Below are 26,955 nucleotides of genomic sequence, written 5' to 3' on the forward strand. Positions count from 1 at the left end.
CTTGCCAGACAGTCAGCATTTCCGCGTACTTGACGCAACATGAGATTTCTTGAACATCTCTAGATACCCGCAGCTCAATGACAAAACTTTGTGTGAGAATACTTCAACTGCACACTATGCAATCATGTCTAGTTAAAAACAGGGCTTTAAGCCTGGCTAAAATAAACAAGTCAGGCATTTATTTGACGTATAACCCTCAATCCATTTACAAATCTACAACACTTGAGTTGGTGTGATGAAAACATCAAATACCAAGTAGATAATGTCTTGGTACAAGTTGATTGGATGGTCAAACCTTGTAGCAGATCAGTGGAAGCAGTACGGAACAGTCGAGATTCAAGTGAGCAGAATGAGCCCAATGATCACGTGTAAAACACTTTATATTCGATTTTGGCATCATGAAACCAACAGCAACAGAATGGACAACGACTTGGTGGGTTGGTGATCATTTCAGGACCAAGAGTTGATGATACGGTCTTATCACTGCAATTCATATATGGAACATACTGACAACAATGAATGGCATTATTATGCTTTGTAGATCCGACAGAAACGACTTGCAAAACTGGGTGGTGCTGGAAACAAACCTACTGGTGCTGGAAGCAAACCTGCTAGTGCCAACAGCAGTCCCATCAACACCAACATTCAACCTACTGGAAAATCTACTTCTGTGTCCATGTCCGCATCTGTTGATGCTGTTGGTGGTTTATCTGATGCAAGGTCTCGCTTCGCATCTGCTCCCACAACTCCAGCTGTTACCACGACTCCAGTTGCTACCAAGGTGCTGTTCATCTACTATGCTTGATATCTCGTATAGAACTAGACGGGCATCAAATCAATGGTTTCTTTATTTTGAATTGCTGACTATCAATTCGTTCAGCTTATTCATACATGAAATTCATTTGCTCGTTCTGGTGTTGCTTTGTTAGACTATTCTGTCATTGGTAATTAACTCTGGACATGTTGCATTTTCTATGTTTTTAGTCATCAACTCTTGCAGAAATTGCTGTAAATACCCAAAGCACGGCCTTGGATAACTTTCTTAATCTTACCAATGAAGATTGGCTAGATAGATCGCTTGGCTCCATCTTGCAGATTTCTCTCAAAGTACGTTTAGATTTCACTCGATCTTCAAGTCTTTTAGATTTAATGGCAATTTCATTGATCATATGCATTGTTTGACAGCCATACTGACTTGATTTCCTTTCCAATTTGACCAGACTCCTGCTCCAAATGGTCTCATGTATCTCCAGGAAGTTGTTGATGAATTAAAAGGCGAATCTATACCACTGGTGTTTACGACAGATATGATTGAAAGAGTCATTTATGTTCGCCTTCAAATTCCAGCAAATTCTGATCCCACGATGCCTGCTTTATTCGATTATCTCTGCGGTGTTTGGACTCGTGCCAACTCCACACGTCAGACATTAAAACAGTTTTTGGCTTTGGCTACAGAAAATCCAACGGCTGCATCCAAGGCTTGTGTGTGTGACACTGCTATTGCTTTACTACAATCTCTTGCTGTCAATTATGCTGGCCTTGTTCTTAACCCCGATATGCTTGACAATTTCCCCTTAAACCATGACTGGGGTTCTGGATTTCTTGGTTACAAGTTGCTTGAATCACACGATCCAACAAGTGTTTATCCACGCGAGTTTATTACAGAATTTATTACTCGCTTTGAGGATGACGGACTGGAGGATATATTAGGATATACCATCAAGAGTGTCGTTACCAGCATGCGAACAAAATCAATCATAAAGCAATACATTCAACCCATTCGTGTATTTCAGTACTTGGTGTCATTTAAACCTATTGCAAATCTGGTGACACAGCTGTCCGATTGGAACCCAGACTTTGTCAATGCACGCACAGTAGAAGTCATGTCAATATTGGGCCCTTTTTTAAGCAGAACAGGTATTTTTCCCGACTCAGATCCCGAAATTGCTGCAAAGTATTTTTCAAGTTCAAATCCATTTGGAGAGGATATGACAGACCAGCGTGGAAACTCCATTGGTGCAAGAAACAACGCAGATGTAAAGACTGCCATGAATGGATTACGTGATGCTTCCCAGCTAGTTCATACCGATTTATTCAATATTGTTATTGCAATTATCAAGGCTGGGCCCACTTCTAGAGAATGCGTACTAGCGTTTATCTCCCATGTAGTTAAACTTAATATCAGTCGTGGTAAACTACAAGTAGATAGGCGTCAAGTGTCAACTGATGGGTTTATGCACAATCTTCTTCATGTTTGTCTAAGACTGTGTGACCCTATCATGGATGCAAGGTTCAGCAAGATTGCTTTAATTGATTTAAACTATCCAACATATACTACCAGACTAGATTTTAATGACGTTACTCGTATTCTTGTCGACAAGGATGCAGTGGATGTGCACGTTGATCAATGGAAAGCTACACACAACTCAGAAACTAACCCCCAGCCTCCAGTAAATTTTGTTACTGATATCTTTTACCTCACACTTGCTATGCATCATTATGGAGTATTGAGCACAATTCGCTATTATTCTGGGTTTATCAAGGAACTGAATGAGATGCGCAAGCAAGCCAACAAATACAAAGCAGTTAGAGATTCAGGTGCGTGGAATCTTTTACAACCATTTGTACGCAATGCAAACGAAGAAGGACTTCGACGTCTCCAGGTAGGCATGATGATTGCTATAAAGCGTAGTGTCATTTTTGTAATGGACTTGAGCAGGCTTTCTAACTGGTATATTATGAATGACAGAACGAAGTAGATAAGCTTGTTGGAGTCAAACTGACTATGGATGCAGGACTTATGAGTCCATCGGCTTTGGACTACACTCTGAGATTATATAATCTTACCATGATGGTTTTAATTCGTGCTGCAAGTGGCATGACTGAAACAACATGTAGTGTTGCGTGGGATCAAGTCGCGTGTGGCAATATTGATGGGTATATTTTCAATGGCAGTTTTAGTTTGACACAAATTGAGTAGTTTTAATCTAACTTTGATATGTGATGTCCAATAGAGTGCAACTTTTTCCTCTGCCGGCTACTCCACCCATTGAGTTTGCAGTGTTGCCTGAATGGATCATTGAAGATATTTGTGAATTTTATTTATTCATCATGAAGTATGCTTGCGTTTTAGTATTTACCTATTATTGAATATTATACTCTATTGACCAACACATGAAAATGGTGAAAACACTGTGTTTATCTATTTTAGCAACAATCCAGTTATTCTTGAAAACCGTATATGCGATGAAATCATAACATTTAGCATGGTATTTTTGTCCAATCCAAATTACATCAGGAATCCATATCTCAAAAGCAAACTTGTCGAGGTGAGCAGTTTTAATTAGCTACTTTGATATTGCTCAAATACTATGTGAATACTAAATTTAGACTTGTTTAGATTCTATTCTATTTCACTATTCCGTTGTATCGTACTTCGAATGGCGAAACTCGCGGTCGCATGGATGGCGTATTTTCAACGCATACATTAGCTCGTGCGCATCTAGTGCGATCGACACTTGGATTCTATGTTGGTACGTTTTTATTCTCAACCGCTATATCATTTTCCTATTTATACTTTTAAATTAACTGTAAAATGGGTTTGAAAACAGATGTTGAACAAACTGGAATGCATTCTCAGTTTTATGACAAGTTCAATATTAGATATAATATTTCGCAGATTATCAAAAGTGTATGGACCGATCCTGTTCATCGAACCGCACTTGTTCAAGCTAGCAGAGACAAGGATTTCTTTGTTAAATTTGTAGCACTTCTCATGAACGACACAACCTATTTACTAGATGAAGGTCTGTCAAAGCTTAAAGAAATAGGCGGATTACAGACCGAGCTAGCTGTCCCGTTGCCTGAGAATTCCAGCGATGAAGACAAGCAAAGACGAAAAGAGCGTGAAGGTTTATTAGCTCAACATGAGCGTCAGGCACTGTCTTATGTATCTCTTTCCAACGAAACTGTTCATATGCTGCAGTATATGACCAGTCATTCTGACATCATTGAGCCCTTTATGGCTACCGAGATTGTTGAGCGACTTGCAGCTATGCTTGATTTCAATCTTGTAGCATTGGCTGGACCTCGATGTACAGAGTTGAAGGTCACTAATCCAGAAAAGTATCGGTTTGATCCAAAGCGACTTTTGAGTGACTTGGTTGGTATTTTTGTTCATTTGGCGCATCGAACAGAATTTGTGGCTGCTGTTGCAAAAGATGGTCGATCCTACTCAAAGGAAGTGTTTGATCGCGCCTCATCGATTCTTTCTCGTCATCGGCTACTGAATGAGGTTTGCATCAAGTTGCTTGGTTTGATGAAGAAATCTGAGCGTTTTATGACTAGATGCTAACAGCAATTCCTATTTTGACCGGATGTAGATGGATATTGCTAAACTGAACGAGTTTGTTGGCAAAGTTGAGCAGACACTTTTAGCGGATAAAATTGAGGAGGAGGAGATGGGTGATGTTCCCGATCATTTCCTTGGTACGATAGCTTGCATTATCTTTATTCGCTTTTTGATATCGATAAGAACTGCATGATCTTTATACTTATTTTTTTCACACACCTATTGTTTGATTGAAATATCATGATTTGATACATGTATAGATCCACTACTTTACACACTGATGGAGGATCCAGTGATTCTGCCATCAAGCGGAGTCACGATTGACTTGTCGACCATCAAATCACACTTACTGTCGGATGCACACGATCCATTTAATCGACAACCACTTTCAATCGATCAAGTTAAGCCAGATGTAGAGCTAAAGGAACAGATTCAAAAATGGAAGCAAGAAAAGCAAACTTATAGGAAAACTGGAAATAGTCCTTCAATGGACACATCCCTATGATAGAGCAGTTGTTATTTTGTTGTAACAATGAATCCATCTTTTTCTGAACAGTGCAAAATGTATCAAGCAAATTTGATCCAAGGTTATCAAAAGCCATTTATTGCACAAATAAACTAAAATGACTTTGAAATGAGCAAATACATTATTTTATAAATCTGTCGACACGATGGTACTTTTATCTACCAAGCCTTTATCACTTGGTGGGTTTTGCGTTCTGCTATCCATGCTGCTTTGAACCCTGTTTGCTTTTGCAGAGTTTTTGACCTGATTTGCCACAGCATACAACAGCAGTGTTTCCAGATACACGTGAACCCCAGTAAATCCATACGATATCTGTCGTAGCGCTGCTTGATTGGATAAAAGCATCTCTCGTGTTGGCGCAGTAGTAATTAGGGATATGATGTATGTGGAGCAAGCAGCTATTTCCAGAACAAGAAGCATAATGGCACGCAAATACAGACTCTTCATTTCTTGAACTTGTGCAGTAGCGTCTTTAGATTGTTGCTGACTCTTTGCAATGGTTTCTCTTGTTATAAAAAATTTTCGAACCTTGTAGATGATAAAACTGGATTGAATACCGGCAGATATTCCTGTGATGGATAGTATCATTCCTGGCCCTATTTGCTCCCACTATGTAATAGTTAATTCAAAGACGGCAACACTTTAGTCTAATTGACTGGATGGTTCAATTTCCAGAAATGATTCATGACTTACTTTTGTTCGATAATCGTTGGGCAAAATGTCACTATTGAACCAAATTTGGTCGGTCAAAAAGGTGAAATCTGCCACCAGATGTGCAACAATGATGCCCACTCGCACATAAGTTGTGAAATTCGAAGACATGGTGAAATTGGCATTGGTCAAAATAATAAATACACACATGATTTCAAGTTCCATCAACCCCATAACCAGCGATGCTGATATGGATAGCCAATTTCGAATGATGCGAATGGGTATGCTTTCTATATACAGATAGCCAAGCTGGGAGATCAGAAAAAGTATAGTTACGCAGTTGATTCCAAGAAGGTATAGCGTGACTTTTCCTGCCTTTTTTTTGTAGATGACCCAATATGCAAAACTATAAACTCCTACTCCACAGAATATAATCCCGATAATATTGATGATAAGTCCTGCAATATTGAGACGATTACTTGACAATGAACTTGGATTAATCAGTGGCATTTGGATAGTGAATGAATATCGAGGCTTTCGAATTGATTGAGAAAATAGATTAGTGTTTTCTTGCCAAACAGATGATAACAAAAGAAACTAAAAAGTTTAATTTAATGGCGAATTTACAAAACGGCCATCCTGTTACACAATTGACGAGGTTTTTAATGTGTTTTGTAGTCTAAATGGCATACACGCGTAATTTGTCGATTGAATACAGCCACATTACGTAAAATGAAATACTAAATAGGAGTGTCTATAATAAACGGCCAGTCCCATGAAATGATCATTTCTACCAGATTTATTAGATAATATTGTGCCTTCTGATCTTTTCCCTGGTGGCCAGCATGTAAACAACAGTTGCATTTTTGGATTAGAACGCAAGCGTATGAGATTTTAGGATGTAGATGGGTTTGTACAGAGTTTGATTGACAGCGAAATAGTCACTCAATATCTAGAAATCATACAATGTATGATTATGCCAAAATGAAGATAGTTTTTATTCAAAACTATAGTTTGGTCGTGTGTATCATATCATTGCCAGTGTTTATTGGATACGGCTGTAAATCAGTGCCAAGTTAGCCCTAGAACTTATAGTGTAAACGTCCATCAAAACTGATGCTATTGGCATACCAAGTTTAAATCAAATCATCAATGATCAAAACTCGGCTCATTTTCTCAATATACTATATGACTATTCAAAGTTGGACGCTCAAATCTACCTCACAGGCAGCTGCTGGCTATCAATTTAGCAGAATGAAACCAAGTTCACAAGCTTTCATGACTGCACAAAATCATCTGATAGTGGCAAGTATCAAGGTAGATGTAAAATACAAATTCACATACTGCTAGCTCTAACAGTCTCAATATTGTGCAACCCAAGTAGATCATTTCCAAATAAATTACCACACGCCACAAACAGAAATAATAAACTAATTAAAATAGTAGACGCTTGAACCAAGCAAAAATACATTTTCTTATCCAGTAAAAAATAATTGGATGTATAGTTGCTCAACCAGACATTATGAAAGGCAGGCTTTACTTGGTGGATTTCTTGGCAACACCTATTGAGCGCGTTTAAAAATGGGTTAATATAACCCGAAAGAATTGTTTCGACTAGTTTCTAACCAATCATTAAAAATAGATACCTTGACGGAAGCCGTTCTTGAAAAGACGGGGAAGGTGTTTAAGATGGGCCATGCGACCAGTACCAGTAGTCTTCCTGCGCTTGCTCTTTTCGGACCATTCGTCTAAAAGCAAATGGATCAGTCAGCAACTTTTAACATACAGCACACACATCTACAAAGATCATCTATAGAATATAAACATACAGCTTCGGGTCTTTGCGGCAGGGTAGGCACACTGTGCGCAAGTCTTCTTTTGGATGTGGAATGAACGACGTCCACAACGACGGCAAAGAGTGTGCGACTTGTTATGACGTTTACCGAAAGAGGTTGTTCCCTTGGTCTAGATATATCCATAATTCAAAAGTGAGACTTGATACTGAAAGTGCAGTCAATAAGTGTAAATACAATGAAGACTTCAATCACTCGACAAACAAGGATAGGCAACGGATATTTCAAGTCTTGGAGAGCAATATCCAATTCGCTTGTTGAAAGTAATCTCCAAGATTGCTCAGATTCAGCAAGACTTGAAAAATCTCAACCATCACTTTGTAATGATACAGAATAAGCAGGCAGTTGAGTGGTCATTCTGCAGTGAGGCTGAATTAAACAAGATTTGAGTGAGACTTGAACAAAGTGATCTAATATCGGCACTTTAGCAAGTAGCCATAAAGGTATACATGCATAGCCAAAGTAGATCGTTCTAGCTGCATGATCTCCTGTCCAAGTCCAGTACTCCAAGTTCCATTCAGACCTATGCATCCATCCATCCAACCCAGAGCATCGATGCATGCACCAGCATGCCAATGGATGGATAGGCACAATGCATGCATGCTTCAATGCATAAATAGTCTTAATTGTTTCGATGCATGTTGCTGCAGACCATTATAATCAATTACCATTTCGAAAAACTGTGTGGAGGAGAACCGAAAATACTGCCAGCTTCATCCATCAAGTCGTGCCAACTTTAGTCCTCAAATTTTACCACACACACCGTATATTTTGGTGCAATTTAGCAGCGCCAAATCCACCCACCAAATTTTAAACTTTGCATTCGAATAAAACCATCTTTATTTATCGAAACCCTAGACCCAATCACTGCTTTAAAAGCTACGATTGAGTAAAATTATTGAATCATGTGTTGTTCTGTCATCAAAAATTAAAAAGTGTTATATAGATTAGTCAAATGTCAAATCTAGCTCGAGTCGATCTATGCTAATTCTCTTCTTTTGTGGGTGAACCGAACGTTTTCTTCTTGGTAGGTACTTTACTTCTAACCAGAAGTGGTGCGCCTTGCATAAAAAAATGATGAACAAGTGGTGGTGAAACTGTTTCAATCATTTTCAAAATAAAAAATATTAGAATTCCAATTTTTCTAGATCCGTGTCGTGATAAAAATCATACCTTGCATCCCCGGATATGTTCGTGGATTATAAGATCGAAACGGCTGTGTGATTACAGAAATTACTGCAGGTTTGGGAGAATCTGGTGTGCATCTAAGAATCAAGGCATTAGTCAGGCCGACACAAGTTTAGCAAATCATTCAAGCAAACCTTTACCCCATAACATCGTGAATGGTAAACTTTAACGCAAACAGGCCTTCTAAGCGAAGACATATTTCTGGAAATAAAAAATAGGCACCCCATTGTCCATTTAGATCTAAAAGACGGAAACATGCAGAGAGAGTTGACCCAAATAAAGTTTGAATCACATTGTTTCCTGGATAAGGTTGTGAAATATGTGGTTTCGACAAATATGGTAATGTGTCGGTTGTGGTTATATTGGATTCATGCGGCATGGGTACAGAGATTGGTAGCATAGTCTATGCAGAATTTAGATTGAACAGCGGATGTAGGAATTTGACCAAGAGTTATATTTGATTAGCGTGTTTAATGATCAACTTTGTATGGTCAGCTATTCTTACCATTGAAGTGCCAGTGGTGGCTTGAGTTGAAGTATTTAAATGTAGCATTTCTGGGTTGGCATTAAAAGAAGTCGGCATACTCGACGGATTATGGTGGATTGTTTGTGACAAGGACGAATGACTGCTCTTTTCAATATCTGCATATTCGCGCATGGTGGTTGATTCTGTTTAGAATAGAATCATATAGTGCAATTATGTCAAGACTTGGAAATAGTATATAAACAGTCTTTGCTTCTTGAAGCTGCAATTTGGCACCAGGCAAAAGCTTACCATGATCCAGGTCTGCTATATCTTTGCCAATCAAATTGAAAGAGGATGCAGACTCTATATTACCTTTTTGATCCCAGGAAAAAGGCTGGCTTTTTTGGTAATCATACACTTTCTTGACTTGATGTGGACTAAGAATGAGGCTAAGATCGTGCTGGCCATCAGGGGATATGAGAGTGCAGGTAGAAACAAAATGTGTAATGGGTCCAAGTCTTGAGTAGCTGGATAAAAGACGAATGTTATTTAAAAAGAAGTTGCAAGTACTTGATCCAAACCAATGAAATCATGAAGCCACAATAGGTTTAAACTAGACGACTTGTAGCCGCATTCATATAAAGTGAAACACTAAATAGGAGCGTCTGCATAATAAACTGCCAGTCTCATGAAATGATGGGTACCAAATTGCTGGACAGCATTATGCCATTTGAACCCTTTGACAAGGTTTACTGGTATTTTTCTTTCATGCTCATTTGTATAAAGCAACTGAACGAACGTTCAAGGTAGCATTCATATCGCAGGCCCAGTACATCCACCACTTGTTAATATCCAACTCTTATTTCTTACAAAACGACGAGCATTGCAAGTAAACTGGGTGATTGCATGAAAACATGTACTCCTAAAACGTGCAATCTTTGTTCTCTTGAACCAGAACGCAAACATATCTATGATATCGATACAACAAAGTAGTGTTGTATCGACATCATCAAAACAGTCGAACCCAATATATGGATCGAAATGGATGAGTCTGGGTTTAAATTTGGTGATCGTGCAATGCACGACTACAAAAAGAGAAAGGGATAATTTTGGTTCAAAACTATAATGTGTGTATGCATCATATAGTAAACGCTGTTTGAAAGAATTGAGAATGTCAATTGAAGAAACAGCGATGTGTAGTAGGAGCGCAATAAATATTTAAGCATCGTCTATTCCAAAGCAAAATATACTGCAGGATAAATACAAGTATTCCATTTCACACGAATGCAACTCGAATAAGACGCGATAATCAACTTGACATGCAATTCATTGATACCAAGTTCCCATGAAATTAATGCCTTAAACACCAGCAAAGATCAATGTGTAGAATACACGTGACACATTAAAAACCTGCACTACGTAGGATTCAGATCAGACACTGTTGCCAAAGCCAAGCCACCCACAATCTTGCCATGGTATCACTTTAGCATGGGTAATTAGCAGAGTTGGTAATTTTGTTTTCCATCACCAGCTTACTTTCTAAAAATAGTTGATGGTTGCTATAAATACTCGAGTCAACTTGCTACAAATAAAATGCCCAAGCATTTCAGATAAAATCAGGGATGAGGTAAGGTAGCTTGCAATCAATCATAGAATGTGAATTTGTCAATCTTTAGTGACATTCAGATAGTATCAAGGTGGGTACGAATTTCTAAAACCGTACAATTATATAATCAAATAAAGGTCTAAATAGTACAAACACAACACCAATAAATTCAAAACTTACTCAAAGACTAGTTTATCTTGTCCTGGATACCGCAAACCCAATTGCAAAACAACACATGGATCAATTGTTCGACGATTCAAAATATCTCCAAATCCACAACTTCTTGTACGTTCTGGTTGGAGAACTATGACTAGCTCGTACTTTCCCCCTTCCATGTGCATGGGATCACTTGTAAAAATGACGAGTCTGTAATACACTTACTGTCAGAATATCAGCAGTAGCAAATACCACCAGTATGGTAAAAAAATTCCTTTGTACTGCAACAAGAAATGTGCGCCTCAATACCTATACTACAGCTAGGCCTTGGTAAAAAGCACAGGAGCTTCGGACTGCTTATATATTGCTTGGCTTTGAACTTTTTCTATTTAAAAAAGCTAGTATCAGGGCTGGTCTTCGAATACTGCCGAAACATTGAAAATAGTTGCAAGCTTGGAGTGTCAAAAACCTACATGACACAGACTTTGAATTCGGTATTTATCAGGTGAAAAAGCAGCTTATGGCTCGATTGCTGTCCTTTACAATTGTTGGATCTGACACTACCCTTGATTATCTATTGACTCGTCTGTCTAGAGACACGATTATCAAATTTAAAGGAATAAATATCATTTAAACAATCAATTACATGGCCTGCATTTTCTACTCATTATATGCATACTTGATCATTATACTCTCTTTAAGAAACTCAATAGACCCAAACATATCCACACTTGTCAGCTGCTTAGCAACTGCTTTAGACAAGGAACGTCAGTCGAGATTCATATATGAATAGACTGAAGAGTGAATGATCATTGCTTTCATGGCGTAGCAAACTCAAAAACAAGCTACAGGATAGTCTATTGAAATTTGAATTGATAATGCTTTTCATTAATTATAAAACTCACCTTGAAAATATACTGCGTAGGTTTTGGAGATTAGCTGTCCAATAGCGTGCTATACGCTTGGCAAAGGAATAGGTAATACCTAAAGTTGCAATTGAAAATCTCGGCGGTGGGATTAGCAAAACCAAATATATACATATATATAGGTTTTGAGGTGATATCAGTACCCCTAGCTTGAGAATAGCTTTGAGTTCTTGGCAGTATCTATAAAGCAAGTGTATAAGTCTTGGTATCTCGGCCTATTTCAAACCTCAATTCGGCACAACAAATGTAATGAGTGTGTTTGTCAGAGTAAGAAGCTGGTGTTTAAAACGGACAAAAGAATGGTACCTTCAATTCAGTTCCTCAATTCTTCTGTTATCTAAAAATAATAAAGCTACTATCCGCTGTAACAAGATGTGGAATCGAAAGATCAAGCTGGTGATTTCAAACTACAAGTTAGGCAGAATATGGCCAATACTATGATCTGCTTTGCTTTTATTAACAAGGGACCTTTTCAACTTTTCCGTGATTCCTTGTTTTAAAAAGGCATTTTCCATTTAAACAGCACTAGTAGGTATTTAAAATCTTTGACGGTAGATTGTGCTGCGCTATATGGGTATAATAGACAGTAGGGTATTCGTTCTGTCACGAATAAGGCTTAGAATGCTGTTACACGTGACTCTACCGAGAATGCCCGATGGTTCAAGGGTAGCGACAATGAGGATGAGAACAGGGGGATTTTTGGTTGTATAGAAACTCCAACCCACCATATTTTGGAAGCATTCAGACATCAGCAGACTGTTGTTGTAGCCCTTTAAAAACAGGAACTTTTGGCTTGTAAACTGTACAATTGTTTTAGGCTAGTGTAGACTACAGGTGAAGCGCTCAAAACTGTCGGAACAGGACCAATATCAAGCCTAGCAAGTAACTGCTGTCAGACTAAATAAGGGACGTTGTCTTATATTTAATCAAAAAAGCAGCAGGCCGTTCAACAAACTGGCCGTATCAACAAGCTAGACTACTGCTGTGGTACAGGAAATACAATAGATGCTGTCATTCAAATCAATGGACAATCTACAATATTCGCAAAAGTACACCACCAAGAAACACGCTAATGGCGATGGTGCTGGCGATTTTTCATTTCTCCCCGTTATCATTCCCTTTGTCATTGGCTATAAGGGTAACAAGGTTTGGTGAAAGTGCCTAAATTTCCGTCAGTAGATTCTCCTTGTCAGCAGATTCGTGATTGTATCCAAGCGATCCGAACTATTTTTTGTATTACTATGGCTTGGCTGCACTGACTGCAGTTTTACTGGAAAATTAAAATTGCTCACTTGGAAGCAGTTTAGTGACGTATGCATCATCCAAACTAGATAAATTTATTGCCGATAGCAGCCATACTATTATCAGAGTCATGACCACAATCACTCTTGAAGCATTGCTTTGAACTGGACTCGTCTTTTTTTTTCCTTTTTTGGTATAATCATACATTGTACAATCACCAGATCATCCATTGCAATCCAAATATTAGATTCGACTATTTTGACACTATCAATACAACTCTGTACAAACCCATCTTACACCTAATCTCAGATATGTTTGCGCTCTGGTCGAGAACAAATTCGCACATTTTAGGAATACAACTATTTCACGCCACTCAGTTTACTTGCAATGCTCGGTTTGTAAGAAATACAAGATACTTATTGAATAGACGATATCCTGAATGTTTACTAGACAGATGGAAAGTGGAAGAATAATAATGCTTGGAACCATCATGTACAAGTCATGATATACTCATCACATTATGATGCTGCTACACAGCAGATCTTAGATGATACCCCTATTCCTAATATTGCACTTTTGGCGTCAATAGTGATTGTATTCTATTGTTGGAGCGGATTGGAGAATGCAGTACTCATGCTACAGTATATGCATGACCATCAGAGACATGTAGGGACAACTGGGAATATCAACTTGTCTATGATTTTTCCTGTCTCGCTTATACTTTTCAATGTTCGATATATGCATCGCGAAAATATAGCATCGTTCCCGCCCTGACCTTGCTTTCAACACTAATGTTTGCTTCACTTTTTAGTCCATTATTGTAAATGTTGAAGCAGTATGCTTCAACACTCAAATGTCAGATGAGGCAAACCCTGCCTCTATGTTTACTGGCATATCAAACCATTGTGTAAATTTCAATTGCAATGAACCCATATCCAGTATTATCCACATGCTTTCAAATACCGATCATGATATTATTTGAATTTGGAGGTCCGGTTAGAGTGATATTCATGCCAAGAGGGTCTCCGCTGTTCATGTATTACTTGTGAATCTGTATCAAGTATACAATGGTGCTTTGGTTGGTCCTGTCAATTGGGATGGTTTGAGCCTTTTATTCAAACTAATTAAACATGTGGCAATGAGTGCTGTTCCTTTTTGGTGGGCATTTACTGTTTATGGCATGTTAGCTGTTACTATGTCTAGTTCAGTTGTCAATGACCCAATCTAGCTTTTGGTGTCATGCCAACTTTTAATTTATTGATCTATTGTAACTGTAAACATTAAATTCTGGCAACTCAATAACCTGATCAGACCAATGGTTTGTGATTTCATACTTTTTTAATTGTAATGATTCATTGTATTACTCGAGATTGGAGCGATACAGTAAAAAGTACGGTTTTGATTGAGATGAATATTGACATATATCATTCCATTTGTGTTTTAAACAAGTGGTTTACAGTTAGAAACCCTGGCAAACATTGGTGAGTTGCACCAAAGTTAAAGGTACATTTGAGAATAAAAAACTATTACATGTGTATTAGAAACCAACATTTTATTGATGCATCTCACGATCATATCAACATTGAAATGTGCGAGAGGCCAACAACCCACAGGAAAGCAATCGTCGAAACGAAACACCAGCAAGTATGTCATTGACCAGCTCTTTAACTGATTTCAGTTACTATTATTCCCCAATCACAGAATGTGGATATCCATCAGAACCATACAAGATTCTTGGATTCCACAGCAGAATTGATGGGGTTCAGTTTTAATGAAAGAAAATTGCTTGCGAATTTTTTTAAATCTTGAATATGGATCAGAATCCCGTGTTTATGAAATAAGATTCGACTAAACTTTGCCATATTGCATAAAATGAAACACTGAGCAAACTAAAGTAGATAAACAGCCAATCTCATGGAATGATCGGTTTCGATTTACTGGAAATCATGTTTTTTAAACTTCTTGAAAAAGCCGGCTGGTATTTTTGCTGGTGATCGGTATGAAAATAAGTTGCATTACTGAGCATGTAATCTTGGTTTCTTGAACGCGACTGTATCTGCGAGATTAGGATACAACACATGAATTGTGTTGACATCAAAACAGTCCAACTCAGTATCTGGATTGTAATACATGAATCTGGTGATTTTAGTTTATGGCTATGTCAAAAAAGAAAGGCTCAAAATATAGCTTGTATCATATAATGGACATTGTGCTTATTGAGAGTGCCAGTTGAAGCAGTCAATGTGTAGTGGCAAATAACGGATATTTGACCATTATTCATTCCAAATTAAAGGTAATCAATGCAAGATGAACACAAGTGTTACACTCTACACGGATACGGTAGTAAAAACAGATCTATGCCATAAGCAGTCTATGGATGGCAATAACAGTCGATGCAAATGCACGTGTGATTTTCTTTTGTCATCAATATCGACTGCTGTTTCTACTCACCATTGTTGTTACCAGGTATGAAATTGACGTTCAAGACTTTACAGCAAGATAACTTTCAGGTCGAGGTTGAGCAGACTGCAAAGGTACTCGTTTTATTATCATCATGGCACATCTATATAAACTGCCGCTAGCGGCCTTTTCCCTATATGATTCCATTTAGTACTACTGTTGGTGGCAGCGATGGATGCAGTAGTCAACATATATTTCTTATTTTTATTCGCAATAGTTCGGGATAATATGCATTACTTGTCATGTCATGGGCAAAACAATTGTACAAAGACCCATGTTGAAAAGAGAACATTTGGATGCACCCAATACTTTGTCAAGTCCCATGAATCTTGGCTGCAAAACTTAAGCAGCCAATGGTCGTTATCTGACCATACTATCTATATCTCCGACCATATATACAGAGTGTACACTTTGAGAATTCTTACAACTGTTGTGTTTGCGCATATTGGTTTTTGTAGGTGATTGAAGTTAAAGAAGCCATCCTGGCTGCTAAGGGTTACACAGTGGCCTCTCAAAAGCTGATCCATTCTGGTAAAATATTCAACTATATACTGTTTCTGTTTTATACCACATTGCTTTTACCTTTCAACAAATGCTCAATTATTTTTATTACATCAGACTATTCAACATGTCCGATTCTAAAATATATGAAAGCTGCATGATAATAACAAGATTGTTTGTTGAATCGTGTATATAAATTGCACAGGGAAAATTCTCAATGATGCTTCTACTATCGAGGAACTTAAAATTTCAGAAAAGGACTTTATTGTTGTGATGGTATCCAAGGTATTGTTCAATGTTTGTTTTCTGCCAGAATGAGTTTATGATTAAAACTAGATTGACATGTAACTTGGATTTTTATTCATTAAATGGATTGGTACTTCAACTTTTTCCGTGTAGCCCAAACCTGTTGCTGCTCCTGCCCCTGTTGTTGCTCCCGCTCCTGTTACCCCTGCTGTACCTGTTACTCCTACTGTACCTGTTGCTCCTACTGCTACCCCTGCTTCTGCTGTGCCTCCAGCTGATTCCGTAGATACACCTGTGAACCCAGAGACTCTCACAACTACAACCGCTCTTGCTACTGGCGCTGTATACGAAAATGCTGTTTCCAATCTGATGGAAATGGGATTTCCCCGTGATCAAGTCACTCATGCCATGCGCACTGCTTTCAACAATCCAGATCGTGCTGCTGAATATCTCATGACGGTAAGTGTTTTAAAACTACGGATTTTTATACCGTGTTGGTGAGATCAGTTTTGAATTTCTGATTGATTTACTAACTCGAGCGTGTAAATCTGGCCTTATACTCGATAGGGTATTCCCGATAGTGTTGCAAGAGAATTTGCTTCTACTGCTCCTGTGCTGTCTGATACTACCACCACTCCTTCTAGTACTGCAGCTCCCGCAACTCCTGCTGCTCCTGCCGCTACTCAGCACATCAATCTATTCGAAGCTGCTGCTGCCCAGGCTGCCCAGAGTCGCTCTGGTGCTGCAGCCTCACACGCTCCTGGTGCTGGAGATGCCTCTACATTGTCATTTTTAAGAAACTCTCCTCAATTTCAGCAGTTGCGCCAGCTAGTGCATTCACAGCCACAGCTTCTTCAGCCTCTTTTGCAGCAAATTGGACAAACTAACCCAGAACTCCTACAACTCATTAGCCAAAATCAGGGTCAATTTTTGCAGATGCTAAATGAAGGATCTGAAGAGGGGGGCAATATAGCTAGTGCTGAAGGTGCTGACGACACTGCTGCAATGGGCCAGCAGATCACTGTCACGACCGAAGAAAATGAAGCGATTCTACGAGTGAGTAGTATTATTTCATTTGTCTTGCTTGATGTTTTGTACTTGGACTGTTTTATTGAATCTATTTAATTCTAGTTGGCTGCACTTGGATTCGATCGTGGCTTGGCATTGGAAGCATACTTTGCATGTGACAAGAACGAAGAGCTTGCAGCCAACTACTTGTTTGATATGGGACAAGGAGATGACTGGCAGTAGATTCAAGCAAATAAGAAGTAGAATTGAACATGATTGGCTAGCTTTTACTTTTTTATCTTGTCGATTCAAATATCTATTCAACTCAACAATGCTGTTAAACAACTGTGAAGTCAGGGTTTGTTTTAAATTTACTAGTGGTGTGATGGTGTAATAAACAAGAATAAATTCGGTTAATTCCAAAAAGCATAAAGCCAACATGTCCTGTGCTGAAGCTAGTAGATGCACCACGTTTCTTGTCATTTTGCAAATGACAAGTATTTTTAAACCATTCAAACAGCTATTTAGACTATTTCAACCATCAACATAATATAAATCAATTGCGTTTAGATCGAGTCAAAGAGGTTGGGAATGTAGTTGCGACAGATTTAGAATCTATTTGGCTGGTGGATCTGATGAGTTAGTCCATTCATCACGTGATAATGGCCAAGTTGTTTTTAAAAAAAACTCGACATTTTACTACCAACTTAAACAGCGCCAACATGTTTGGAGTAGCACCCAAGGTGAATGCATCAGAAGCGGCAACCAACAGAAAATTGGTAAGTGTGTTTGATTTTTAAGTGTGAGGTACTATCAGATAACAGCACCAAGAATACCTTGTTTATTCTAAAATCAGATCACTCGGGATTGTCTAATTCGTATTGCATTCAATCTATTTGTAGGTTCGTAAAACTGCATTTCAGTTTGTAGGAATCATGGCATCTCTTCAACTCTGTATGTTCTCTATCAACACCTTGTATAGTATAACTCTGAATTGTTTAAAATAGTACATGCACTAATACTATTTGATTCATTACTAGTACCATTTGCAATCGAATTTGTAGCAAGACAGTTTGCCTAAATGTGGATGGATGTTTAATTGCGCTTTATTCGACTACTCGTGCACGTACAATGATAACATCTTGCTTGGGCTTGTCATTGGCATCTGTTTGGACCTATATAAAGTTGAATCAAAACATAATATATCATTATTCGTCAGTTTATGGTGTTTTAAGCGTATTTAGGGAGTTAAACCTTGATGAAAATAGCATTAAGCTGGTTGGTTTAGTGTTTGAGATTAAATGTGAGCCTACCATGCCAGTACGCTTAACAACATTCATTCCTGCTGAAACTCTTCCAAAGATGGTATGCTTTCCATCCAGCCAAGGAGTTGGAGCTAATGTAATAAAGAACTGACTTCCATTCGTGTTTGGGCCACTATATGGGTCAGAATTGTATTAGTTTTCATCCAATGAAAATTCCCAGTACGTTCAATCCGATCTGCATATACTATAGGGATGACTTGGATACCTATTGGCCATGGATAGAATACCAGCACCAGTATGCTTGAGTGCAGGTGAAATCTCATCTTCGAATTTTTCACTAATTTCAGATTAATAAATGCGTATTGGAATGGTGAGTATAATGCCAGGATTAAATATATATCAATACATGTTAAACTCTTTACCCATAAATGCTCATACCACCACGGCCGGTTGCAGTTGGATCGCCTAATAACACAGATTTAAATTTTGACCATATAAATTGCAAATTACAAGACAACAGCAACCCAATCTTATACCTCCTTGAATCATAAAGTCCTAGATAAACCACAAGTAATAATCAGTATTCCAAAGTCATGCAGTATTGATAAATCAGAGTGCTGACCATGAGCATCTTATGCTAATCAGACTGAATACGACTTACTGCAATGACTCTGTGAAACTGATGTTGAAAGCAGATCCGTTATCAACAGTGAATCTAGAGTCAGTAATTCAAAATCAACTCAATTACCCACAAAGTAGCACCAATGGGATTTCTGGCTGGTGGCATTATAAAGTTGATTATCACTTGCCTTTGTTCCATTATAGTATCCTCTCTTGGCCTATCAGATACAGTTTATCAGCAACATTCAACAAGTAGATTTATTTCAACCAAAACAGCCGAGCAAGAGTATTTTAAAAAATCAAATGGCTCACTAGCTGATAGAAATTCTCGCATGATTTAGGAGCATGATCCTTATACAACTCAAAGGCAATAGTGCCGACTGTAGTTTCAAAGATCACCGATCCCTTGACATCCATTTGATTGGATTTTAATTTCAAATTCAAATGGAGTGAGTTGGATAAAATAGCTCGAGTTGAACACAGTCACGTGTCTATAGATTCAGCAAGTTGCCATAATCTCAATACAGTTGATGCATTCCATTCAAGGTATACGATCAAGTACCGCCAATGACCATGCGTATATACTGAATGATTTCAGTCAAATTGAATTAGCACCAAGCAATTCCAAGATCATTCCGATTGAACACCCGACAATCTTATAGCAATGAACATGTCATTCTGTGGTCATGTTTATTAGCGAATAACTGGCTCAGTAAGCAATGTGAATTCAAACCAAAACCATGAATATAATAAAGCGATTGTAGTTACGCTTGCAAGACACTTCATTATACTGGCCGAGATTCACCAGAAAGCTGTCAATCGTTTTTTTGTCCTTTGATTTTCGTTCGCATAAACCAACACTCGGGATTAACATATCCATCTATTAAAGTTTGATAATGGATTCACCGGATATCTCTCATATGGACGAACGGTCTGACTCAAAGACTAGATCCCATAAAAAGACTCATCTCTCACCTTTGATTAATGAACCGGATCAAGACCAATCTAATCATGCTATACACACTGCTGAAGAGGGTGAATCCCCGCATAGGAATACCAAGAAGCACAATGGTCATGGCTCTCATGACAGAGAGCTGGATGATTCGGATCAAGGGTTGGATGGTAGAGAAGAGACATCTACACCTTCAAAACGCAAGCGAAATCATCAAGACCAGTCGACACATGAGTGCAGCAGATCATCACCCGAGCCCAACGGAGTGGTTGAAACTGGAAATATGAGTCCTAACAAGCAAGAGCACAAGTGTTCTACTCTTAAACTAATCCCAAAGGAACAGCTTAGTCAGGAACAGATTGATCGGATTGTGAATGCTCGAACATTTGCTGACCAGTATACAGCTCAGGTAAATGTCAAGCTTTATAAAGGATACATCTATTAATGGCCATTAAAACATTCATGATTTTATCGTGGGTACTATTCCTGCGTGTGCGAGATATGATTGGCAGTATATAGCCATCAATTCACGTTGGTCCGACTAGATTTCGTTAATTCAGTGCTTGTACTAATCTGTGTCCATCTATGCATTGGTGTAGCTCTTTGGCATCAGCGTTGTGCGTCCAGTAACTTCTCATCCAACTTCAATACCTACATTTGGAGTCGATCCAAAGATTTTGTCGGGCGTGAGTCGGATCTACATTGGATCTATCCCATTTGATATGCTTGAAGAAAACGTTCGAGTTGCTTTTTTGCCTTTTGGATGTATCAAGTCAATCAGTATGACTTTGGATCCAGCCACAAACAGACATAAAGGATTCTGTTTTCTTGAATATGATGTACCTGATAGTGCACACTATGCGATCGAACGTATGAACGGACTTGATATGGGTGGAAGGTGATTGGCATTTGATTTTGTTGTTTATCTCGGTCGGATCTGTTTGGACTACTCTATCTATACTGAATTGTACTAATAATACTTTCCTTTTAGAGCTCTACGAGTTGGTAGACCTAGTAACTTTTCCAACTTTGATGTTTCAACCCTTCCACAGCCCATGCCACTCAACACACGATTGTTCATCTCGAATGTTAGCGAGATTGTATCCGAGGATGATATTACTGCATTATTTGAAACTTTTGGCAAGATTTTATCTTGCTCACTTATTGTACGTAAATGTATACATTGTTATTAAAAGTTCATATCCAATTGTCTAGCCGATCTAAATTAAACCCGTTACTATTGTCATATTTGGTTTAAAATCATATAGCCCAATGTTTTGACTCGTCGACACAAGACATATGGGTATGTTTTTGCATTGATATACTACTACTTGATCATTTGAGCCGTATACTGTGGCCACAACTCGATGTTTGTTATTTTTCTATATTTAAAAATGTGATTTCCAAAATGCTGGTGGTTGTATTCAACACTTGAGTACTACTGTTCAGATAAGACCCAATACTCGAGGCAAAGTATAAGGTTATTTCTAGACATCACAATACACTGATGTACGGAGATTCTACCATTTGAAGCTGATTTAATTGTATCAACTTTTTAATGCAGATGTTGGTCCACAAAACTGACATATCGTCTCATTTTCACTTGCTCCTCTATTTGTATACATTTTTTCATTCTATGCACACAAGGCAATTGTTTTGCTTGTTTTTTGTAAAAGCGCATCTGGTAATCTAGACGATGGCTACATCTTTTATAGCTTTACTATCTCTTGTTACCCATCTCTTTTTTCCGCGTTTAATTTTAGACAAAGTATCTGACCTTGTCCAGTAGGCCAAGAATTTTTGAAACTACAAATATTCAAATGGACAGATAAAGTTTTAGCCAGCTTTGAATCAATTGTGTTGGAACATTGACGGGCAATACTTCATCTCTGTTTATTGCTTCCAAAAACTGCTACTTCAACAAATGATTTGACATTATCTCTTTGCTGCCCGACGGGTATCTAAATTAACCGCATATCCACTTAATTTAAATGTATTTCATTATACAGGTATATCCAATATGAATCGAGCGATAGTTTAGCTATAGCCATTACCACGATGAATAATTTTGAGTTGGGTGGAAAGCAATTGGTTGTTGGAAAAGGTATATTTGGGACGGATATGCCTGTTGGTATGAAGTCTTTACCTGGTTTAGGTGGCAGTGGGGCTGCTAGTCCTGCGACGAATGCTTTTGGGATGAGTGATACTGCTACAGGTAAATACCGATGTCTACTGTTTGTTAAAAATTGAGTATACTTGGCTAATGGACTGTTATTTTCTAACTAGGTGCAAATGGGACTGGATTGATTAGTGCGGAAATGCTTGCACAGCTTCGTTACACCATGTCGACCTCGGGAGGGGCTGGGACCAACATAAGAGGCCTTCACGGCGACGATCTTGCATTATTGGAGGAACCCCAATCCATTACGGCAAGTCAACGGTACATGATTATGCAAAAGTTACAGCGGCCCGATGAAGATGGAGCGGCAGCAGTAAGTTGGACGTGTTTCTGATGATATTTAGTTGAGCAATGGTCATGCTGATATATTTTGTGGTGGGCAGCCTTCAACGGTTCTTTTGCTCTGCAACATGATTACATTTGGGGAAATAGACGAGTTTTTGCAAGATGAGATCAAGCAGGAGTGTGAAAAATATGGATTGGTAAACCGAGTTGTGCTGTGGCAGGATAAGAATAGAACGTATACTTCTGACGATCTTGTCATGGTGTATGTTGAGTTTGGATCCGTAGATGGTGAGTGTTTATTTTTAATCTTTCTGCTTGATGTGTACGTGTGCTAACTGTGTATTTCTGTTGGACTGTAGTTGCAATCAAGGCAAGGCTAGCGTTGGATGGACGGTTTTTTGGTGGACGGAAAATTCAAGCAACCTATACCCAAATTCCACAAGATGCGTAGATACCAGTTCATTGATTCTGTACACTTTGTAGATGCTGAGTGCAAAGGAAATTGAATGTCTTTCATTATCCAACGACATTACTACACAGCAATCGCTACCTTATTGAGTGTCTGGGCATGCCTTTTTCGTTATATTTGGGAACGATGTGTTAAAAATGAAATACAAGAGTGCTCACCAAACCACGAGTTTTACTATCTGGAATTGCAAACTATTATTGCTTATTAAAATAAGGAAAATACTAGACTGTATAGTCATTGCATATATTTGAGTTTGTAGATTGGCTCAGTGATAATAGATCTGCCTACATGGCACCATGCTTTTTGACGTAACAACCCAGACACCAATAGCATAGTTTCATGGCAGACTGATTGAAAGCACTGGACAAAAGTACTTGGTGCTGCTCAAGAAATCATGAGGCTTACGAAAACTGTAGCAAGTACTAATACACATCACACTATAAGCCAAAATAGATACAAGAAAACTACAAAAAGCATAATTGATCCTACCGTTTCGGCAACGATACGAGCACGAGCGTTCAAGCTCAAACGCATTTCGCTGATTTCTTTATCAACATCCTCCATGAACTGCACGATAAAGTCCACGAGTTTATGCTTGAGCATTTGCTCTGTATGTACGTTTGTAATCAAGAAACTGATATCATAGCCCTATAATTATCAAAGCAGAGTCAAGATCCAGCATGACATGACTCGCGCACACCAAAGGCTTTGGCAGTGGGTTTAAAATAGACTTACAGCAATGGGCTTCCTTCTCAACACGACAAAACTTTCTGCTCTCATCATGAGGAAGCGAGTGAGTTTGTGACAAAGGATCCGTTCAATTTCGTCAGCCTGTTTGATCTTGATACTGACTCGAAGAGAGTTGATTGAGCCTTCAATCAGTACCTTTTCGTTTTCGTTTCTACTGATAACTACAGGAGTCAAAAGGGCTTCTTTTGTGACGCTGTATTGTATAGTCAAGGTTTCCAAGTATTTAGTATGAGTGATTTTATAGGTAGATCTGATTAGCATGGACGCAAATACCCTGGAGATCGTATAGCTTTAACCCTCGGACATACAGCCATAGCATCTGTACATCCAGTTGAAGATTAACTTGTAGATGACAATATTGGATGTATATTGCTACCAACACCCCTGCATTTAATAAAAGACTGTTGCCAATCATATCTATAGATACGAATGAACAAGGTGATCAACGCCTTTATGCAGTAACTCCAACAAGGCCGTATGGGTTCTACTGGCCATAGCAGACAACCAGTACCATGATACTGGATATATCTTGTACCAATTCAACTCACCCAGCCTCGACCTCAGGCTTGTTATGACGCTCAACCACTTGGGACGAAAAGTTCTCTAAACACATGGCAGCAGTAAGAGTAGCTCTAACAGCAGAGAGATAAGGCCGCAAAGTATTTGACTATAATCAGGACAGATGAATGTAAAATGAGTAATAGCCAGCAGTGCAGCATCCACCACAGCATGGCATTTACCATGTTCGTATTTGGTGGCAGATGGACAAGACTTTTCCGCTCCAAACTTCACGCTTGAATGGTTGCGTTGGTTGCACTCTTTATTTCAAAATATTTTATTCTGTACGCAGGATTAGATGGATGCCTGAATCAGAAACAACTGGGTTGCTGAGTTCTCCCACTTTAAGTGCAAATCTAATTCATCAAGAGTTAGTTGAATTGGAATCAAGACAATCCAATCCGATTCAACCTACGCTGCTTGTTCGAATGAGGCTTTATTACCAATTGTTTTAATACAAATGTGTGAGTATTGACATTGAATCAATGTATTCTTGGTGATTCCGTTACCTTGCATCTGGCCATAACCAAACTTGCCCAAATCTCCACCCCTGGAAGCTGAGCTGCAATCACTCTCTGTTTTAGCAAGGGTTGACAAGTCCACTTCACCCGACTCGATCTTGGCCCGGAAATCTAATACATACAACAGCAACATTGGGTTCAGTTGTATTTCTTTAAACGTTATTTTACAAATGTGTGAGCAAATACTTTGGATAATCTGCATCGCTTCTTCTTTAGATCGACTGATGTTGGCCTATAGTAAGTTGGGGTTAGTCCTTTGTCAATCATGCATCAGCATATATGCATGGTGCAACCTCTTTCCAGCTAGATGGTCTGCGAGACCCACTGTGCTTGACCAGAAGATGGGAAGCACGGATTTGATTTTGAGCAGTGCTGGCCTCATCATCACCTACTGGAACCAGACTAAGATCCAAAGGAATGATCTTGACATCTCCCTCTGGTTTCTCCCAATGGGACTGCTTGGTGTCTGGGCTGAAATAATAAATTCGTTTCTTGGATCGAGACCATCGTTCCTAGTATTGCAGTTGTCATTCACTTGGGTCAGTCTATTCATCAATGGTTAGAGTACAATGTAACGGGTAGAACATGTCCAACTTTACCTCCCATTCTGCCTAGAGTAGGAAAGCAGTCCCATATATGTAGACTGTATTAGTAATGCATATCAGTATAGTAGAAATAGCAGTTTAATACAAGAGCTCACAGTCATCTCGGCTCAAATCGTTGGTATTTAATCGGAGATTTAAAGTTTCAAGATAAAAATCTTGATTATAGTCGTATTCAATATTGATGACTTGAATTTATTTTGGATTGTTATTGGAATGTTGGTTTTACGCAACCAAGAAATATCTGACAATATTCAAGAAACTCTTGTAACTCGATACATTTACGCTTCAGTTCAAGAATACAACTAACGTGTCAATCACTCAATACTCGTTTGTAATAAAATAAAAGTATCGAGAGTATGAAATATATTGGCCATTCTCCCAGTTTTTATACAAAAATCTGCATAATATCAATCAACTCTGTCAAACAGCTCATTATGTATTTTGACATTCTTGTTTAGTGTTTCATTTTACGTGGATGCATCTGTATCCTTAGTCTTGAACATCTTAGAATACAACATTTTCTCATTTGTCATCTGCGTCTGCTGTTTCTTATGGATCTTACTAATCTCTGCATCTACATTCACATCCACCAAAATCTAAAGATATATTGCCATACATTAGTTGAATAGGGTAGTGTTTACTGTTTTCAATATAAAACTTCCATCATAGTCCACTTACATCGCGATGGCTTTGAAGCATGTTTACAGCATCATCAAACTGTCCCTGTCCAGTGTATGCTTGAGATAGTCGATACGTTGCCTTGGCATTGGTCATATCCATGCTTTTGACTTTCTGACAGCAGTCAACGGCAGCACTAAAATCCTTTAGTTTTAGATAAACAGCTGCCAAATTACAATTCAAAGTGATTTGCAGCTGCTTGATCGTATCATGCTCTGCAGAGATCGTATCTCGTGTGTTTTTGAATAGCTTCAGAGCAGAAAGATAGCACTCCTTTGCAAGCGCAAACTCGCTATGCTTAAAATAGTTGTTGCCTTCGTCTTTGTGAAGGGTTGCTGCAGCAATCTTTTCGTCCGTGGTTTTGTCTGCAGTTGACTGTCGAATTGTTTACAAAATTTGAAATGAATACGGCTATAGAGTACTATTTAAACATGAGATTTGTATTCCTACTTTACCAAATCTGCAGATACAAGTTCGACATCAAACAAGAGTGTTGAATTTCCTGGAATTTTTGGTGGGCTGCCTTGAGGTCCATATCCTGAAATATATCAAGTTATAATTAAAAACATTCACTAATATGCAGACATAAAGCCAATACAATCATAGCGAGATTGCATTTTCTTGTACCATATTCAGGGTAAATCAACAGCGAAGCTTTTTCGCCCACTCTCATGGTGGCAAGACCAACATCCCATCCTTTGATCACCATTCCTAATATCACCATTTGGACTACATGTCAGCAATGTTACAAAAACAGATCAACTGTGGTATCAAGCCTGAAAACTACCTTGGCCCAAACGAATCTGAATAGGCTCATCTCTATCCAGACTTGAATCAAACACTTCTCCTGAAGGGTAAAGCGACCCAGTATAATGCACTAGCAAATCAGGCG

General features: G+C 38.6%; 12 protein-coding genes across 12 annotated transcripts; 5 read left to right on the top strand and 7 right to left on the bottom strand.

Annotated features, from left to right (window-relative positions):
• Positions 1 to 262: 262 nt before the first annotated feature.
• BATDEDRAFT_34827 (ubiquitin-ubiquitin ligase UFD2) lies at positions 263 to 4,983 on the top strand (the record flags this gene model as incomplete). The annotated part of the gene is made up of 11 exons (XM_006677953.1): positions 263 to 340; positions 542 to 781; positions 985 to 1,107; positions 1,221 to 2,663; positions 2,750 to 2,937; positions 3,015 to 3,116; positions 3,212 to 3,329; positions 3,401 to 3,533; positions 3,612 to 4,294; positions 4,383 to 4,488; positions 4,612 to 4,983. 11 exons carry the CDS (start codon positions 263 to 265, stop codon positions 4,854 to 4,856), a joined length of 3,459 nt encoding a protein of 1,152 aa, XP_006678016.1. The 3' UTR covers positions 4,857 to 4,983.
• A 20-nt stretch (positions 4,984 to 5,003) lies between these two features.
• BATDEDRAFT_24054 (uncharacterized protein) lies at positions 5,004 to 6,038 on the bottom strand (the record flags this gene model as incomplete). The annotated part of the gene is made up of 2 exons (XM_006677836.1): positions 5,004 to 5,486; positions 5,571 to 6,038. 2 exons carry the CDS (start codon positions 6,036 to 6,038, stop codon positions 5,004 to 5,006), a joined length of 951 nt encoding a protein of 316 aa, XP_006677899.1.
• Positions 6,039 to 7,160: 1,122 nt separating this feature from the next.
• Positions 7,161 to 7,490, bottom strand: BATDEDRAFT_10667 (uncharacterized protein; the record flags this gene model as incomplete). Its single annotated transcript, XM_006677687.1, has 2 exons — positions 7,161 to 7,276; positions 7,358 to 7,490. Coding segments are annotated over 2 exons (249 nt in total), but the record flags the coding sequence as incomplete, so codon positions are not given.
• A 710-nt stretch (positions 7,491 to 8,200) lies between these two features.
• BATDEDRAFT_87493 (uncharacterized protein) lies at positions 8,201 to 9,950 on the bottom strand. Its single transcript, XM_006678176.1, has 5 exons — positions 9,345 to 9,950; positions 9,075 to 9,238; positions 8,710 to 8,972; positions 8,555 to 8,646; positions 8,201 to 8,478 (listed from the first exon to the last, which is right to left on the bottom strand). The coding sequence occupies exons 2-5, from the start codon at positions 9,225 to 9,227 to the stop codon at positions 8,366 to 8,368; spliced, it is 621 nt and encodes a 206-aa protein (XP_006678239.1). The 5' UTR covers positions 9,228 to 9,238; positions 9,345 to 9,950; the 3' UTR covers positions 8,201 to 8,365.
• A 2,796-nt stretch (positions 9,951 to 12,746) lies between these two features.
• Positions 12,747 to 13,947, top strand: BATDEDRAFT_24057 (uncharacterized protein; the record flags this gene model as incomplete). The annotated part of the gene is made up of 3 exons (XM_006677837.1): positions 12,747 to 12,869; positions 13,416 to 13,631; positions 13,777 to 13,947. 3 exons carry the CDS (start codon positions 12,747 to 12,749, stop codon positions 13,945 to 13,947), a joined length of 510 nt encoding a protein of 169 aa, XP_006677900.1.
• Positions 13,948 to 15,433: 1,486 nt separating this feature from the next.
• Positions 15,434 to 17,530, top strand: BATDEDRAFT_16317 (uncharacterized protein; the record flags this gene model as incomplete). The annotated part of the gene is made up of 6 exons (XM_006677722.1): positions 15,434 to 15,499; positions 15,884 to 15,956; positions 16,132 to 16,211; positions 16,326 to 16,631; positions 16,740 to 17,228; positions 17,304 to 17,530. 6 exons carry the CDS (start codon positions 15,434 to 15,436, stop codon positions 17,421 to 17,423), a joined length of 1,134 nt encoding a protein of 377 aa, XP_006677785.1. The 3' UTR covers positions 17,424 to 17,530.
• A 312-nt stretch (positions 17,531 to 17,842) lies between these two features.
• Positions 17,843 to 18,261, top strand: BATDEDRAFT_87865 (uncharacterized protein; the record flags this gene model as incomplete). Its single annotated transcript, XM_006678072.1, has 3 exons — positions 17,843 to 17,959; positions 18,083 to 18,134; positions 18,221 to 18,261. 3 exons carry the CDS (start codon positions 17,843 to 17,845, stop codon positions 18,259 to 18,261), a joined length of 210 nt encoding a protein of 69 aa, XP_006678135.1.
• Positions 18,262 to 18,286: 25 nt separating this feature from the next.
• Positions 18,287 to 19,483, bottom strand: BATDEDRAFT_87697 (uncharacterized protein; the record flags this gene model as incomplete). Its single annotated transcript, XM_006678177.1, has 7 exons — positions 18,287 to 18,355; positions 18,494 to 18,617; positions 18,711 to 18,782; positions 18,868 to 18,910; positions 18,982 to 19,000; positions 19,198 to 19,284; positions 19,379 to 19,483. The coding sequence occupies 7 exons, from the start codon at positions 19,481 to 19,483 to the stop codon at positions 18,287 to 18,289; spliced, it is 519 nt and encodes a 172-aa protein (XP_006678240.1).
• Positions 19,484 to 19,962: 479 nt separating this feature from the next.
• BATDEDRAFT_87866 (uncharacterized protein) lies at positions 19,963 to 22,933 on the top strand (the record flags this gene model as incomplete). Its single annotated transcript, XM_006678073.1, has 9 exons — positions 19,963 to 20,427; positions 20,618 to 20,916; positions 21,010 to 21,188; positions 21,287 to 21,321; positions 21,583 to 21,635; positions 22,028 to 22,233; positions 22,305 to 22,510; positions 22,581 to 22,770; positions 22,842 to 22,933. 9 exons carry the CDS (start codon positions 19,963 to 19,965, stop codon positions 22,931 to 22,933), a joined length of 1,725 nt encoding a protein of 574 aa, XP_006678136.1.
• Positions 22,934 to 23,352: 419 nt separating this feature from the next.
• On the bottom strand, positions 23,353 to 24,444 carry BATDEDRAFT_24061 (uncharacterized protein; the record flags this gene model as incomplete). The annotated part of the gene is made up of 5 exons (XM_006677838.1): positions 23,353 to 23,373; positions 23,441 to 23,599; positions 23,687 to 23,894; positions 24,250 to 24,368; positions 24,442 to 24,444. The coding sequence occupies 5 exons, from the start codon at positions 24,442 to 24,444 to the stop codon at positions 23,353 to 23,355; spliced, it is 510 nt and encodes a 169-aa protein (XP_006677901.1).
• A 92-nt stretch (positions 24,445 to 24,536) lies between these two features.
• On the bottom strand, positions 24,537 to 25,289 carry BATDEDRAFT_10474 (peptidylprolyl isomerase ESS1; the record flags this gene model as incomplete). The annotated part of the gene is made up of 5 exons (XM_006677664.1): positions 24,537 to 24,615; positions 24,675 to 24,693; positions 24,769 to 24,891; positions 24,967 to 25,012; positions 25,074 to 25,289. Coding segments are annotated over 5 exons (483 nt in total), but the record flags the coding sequence as incomplete, so codon positions are not given.
• A 759-nt stretch (positions 25,290 to 26,048) lies between these two features.
• BATDEDRAFT_10498 (uncharacterized protein) lies at positions 26,049 to 26,941 on the bottom strand (the record flags this gene model as incomplete). Its single annotated transcript, XM_006677668.1, has 4 exons — positions 26,049 to 26,438; positions 26,519 to 26,601; positions 26,691 to 26,774; positions 26,851 to 26,941. Coding segments are annotated over 4 exons (648 nt in total), but the record flags the coding sequence as incomplete, so codon positions are not given.
• Between the last annotated feature and the right edge of the window lie 14 nt (positions 26,942 to 26,955).

Source organism: Batrachochytrium dendrobatidis (genome assembly GCF_000203795.2).
Source record: "Batrachochytrium dendrobatidis JAM81 unplaced genomic scaffold BATDEscaffold_4, whole genome shotgun sequence".
Classification (NCBI taxonomy): Eukaryota; Fungi; Chytridiomycota; class Chytridiomycetes; order Rhizophydiales; genus Batrachochytrium; species Batrachochytrium dendrobatidis.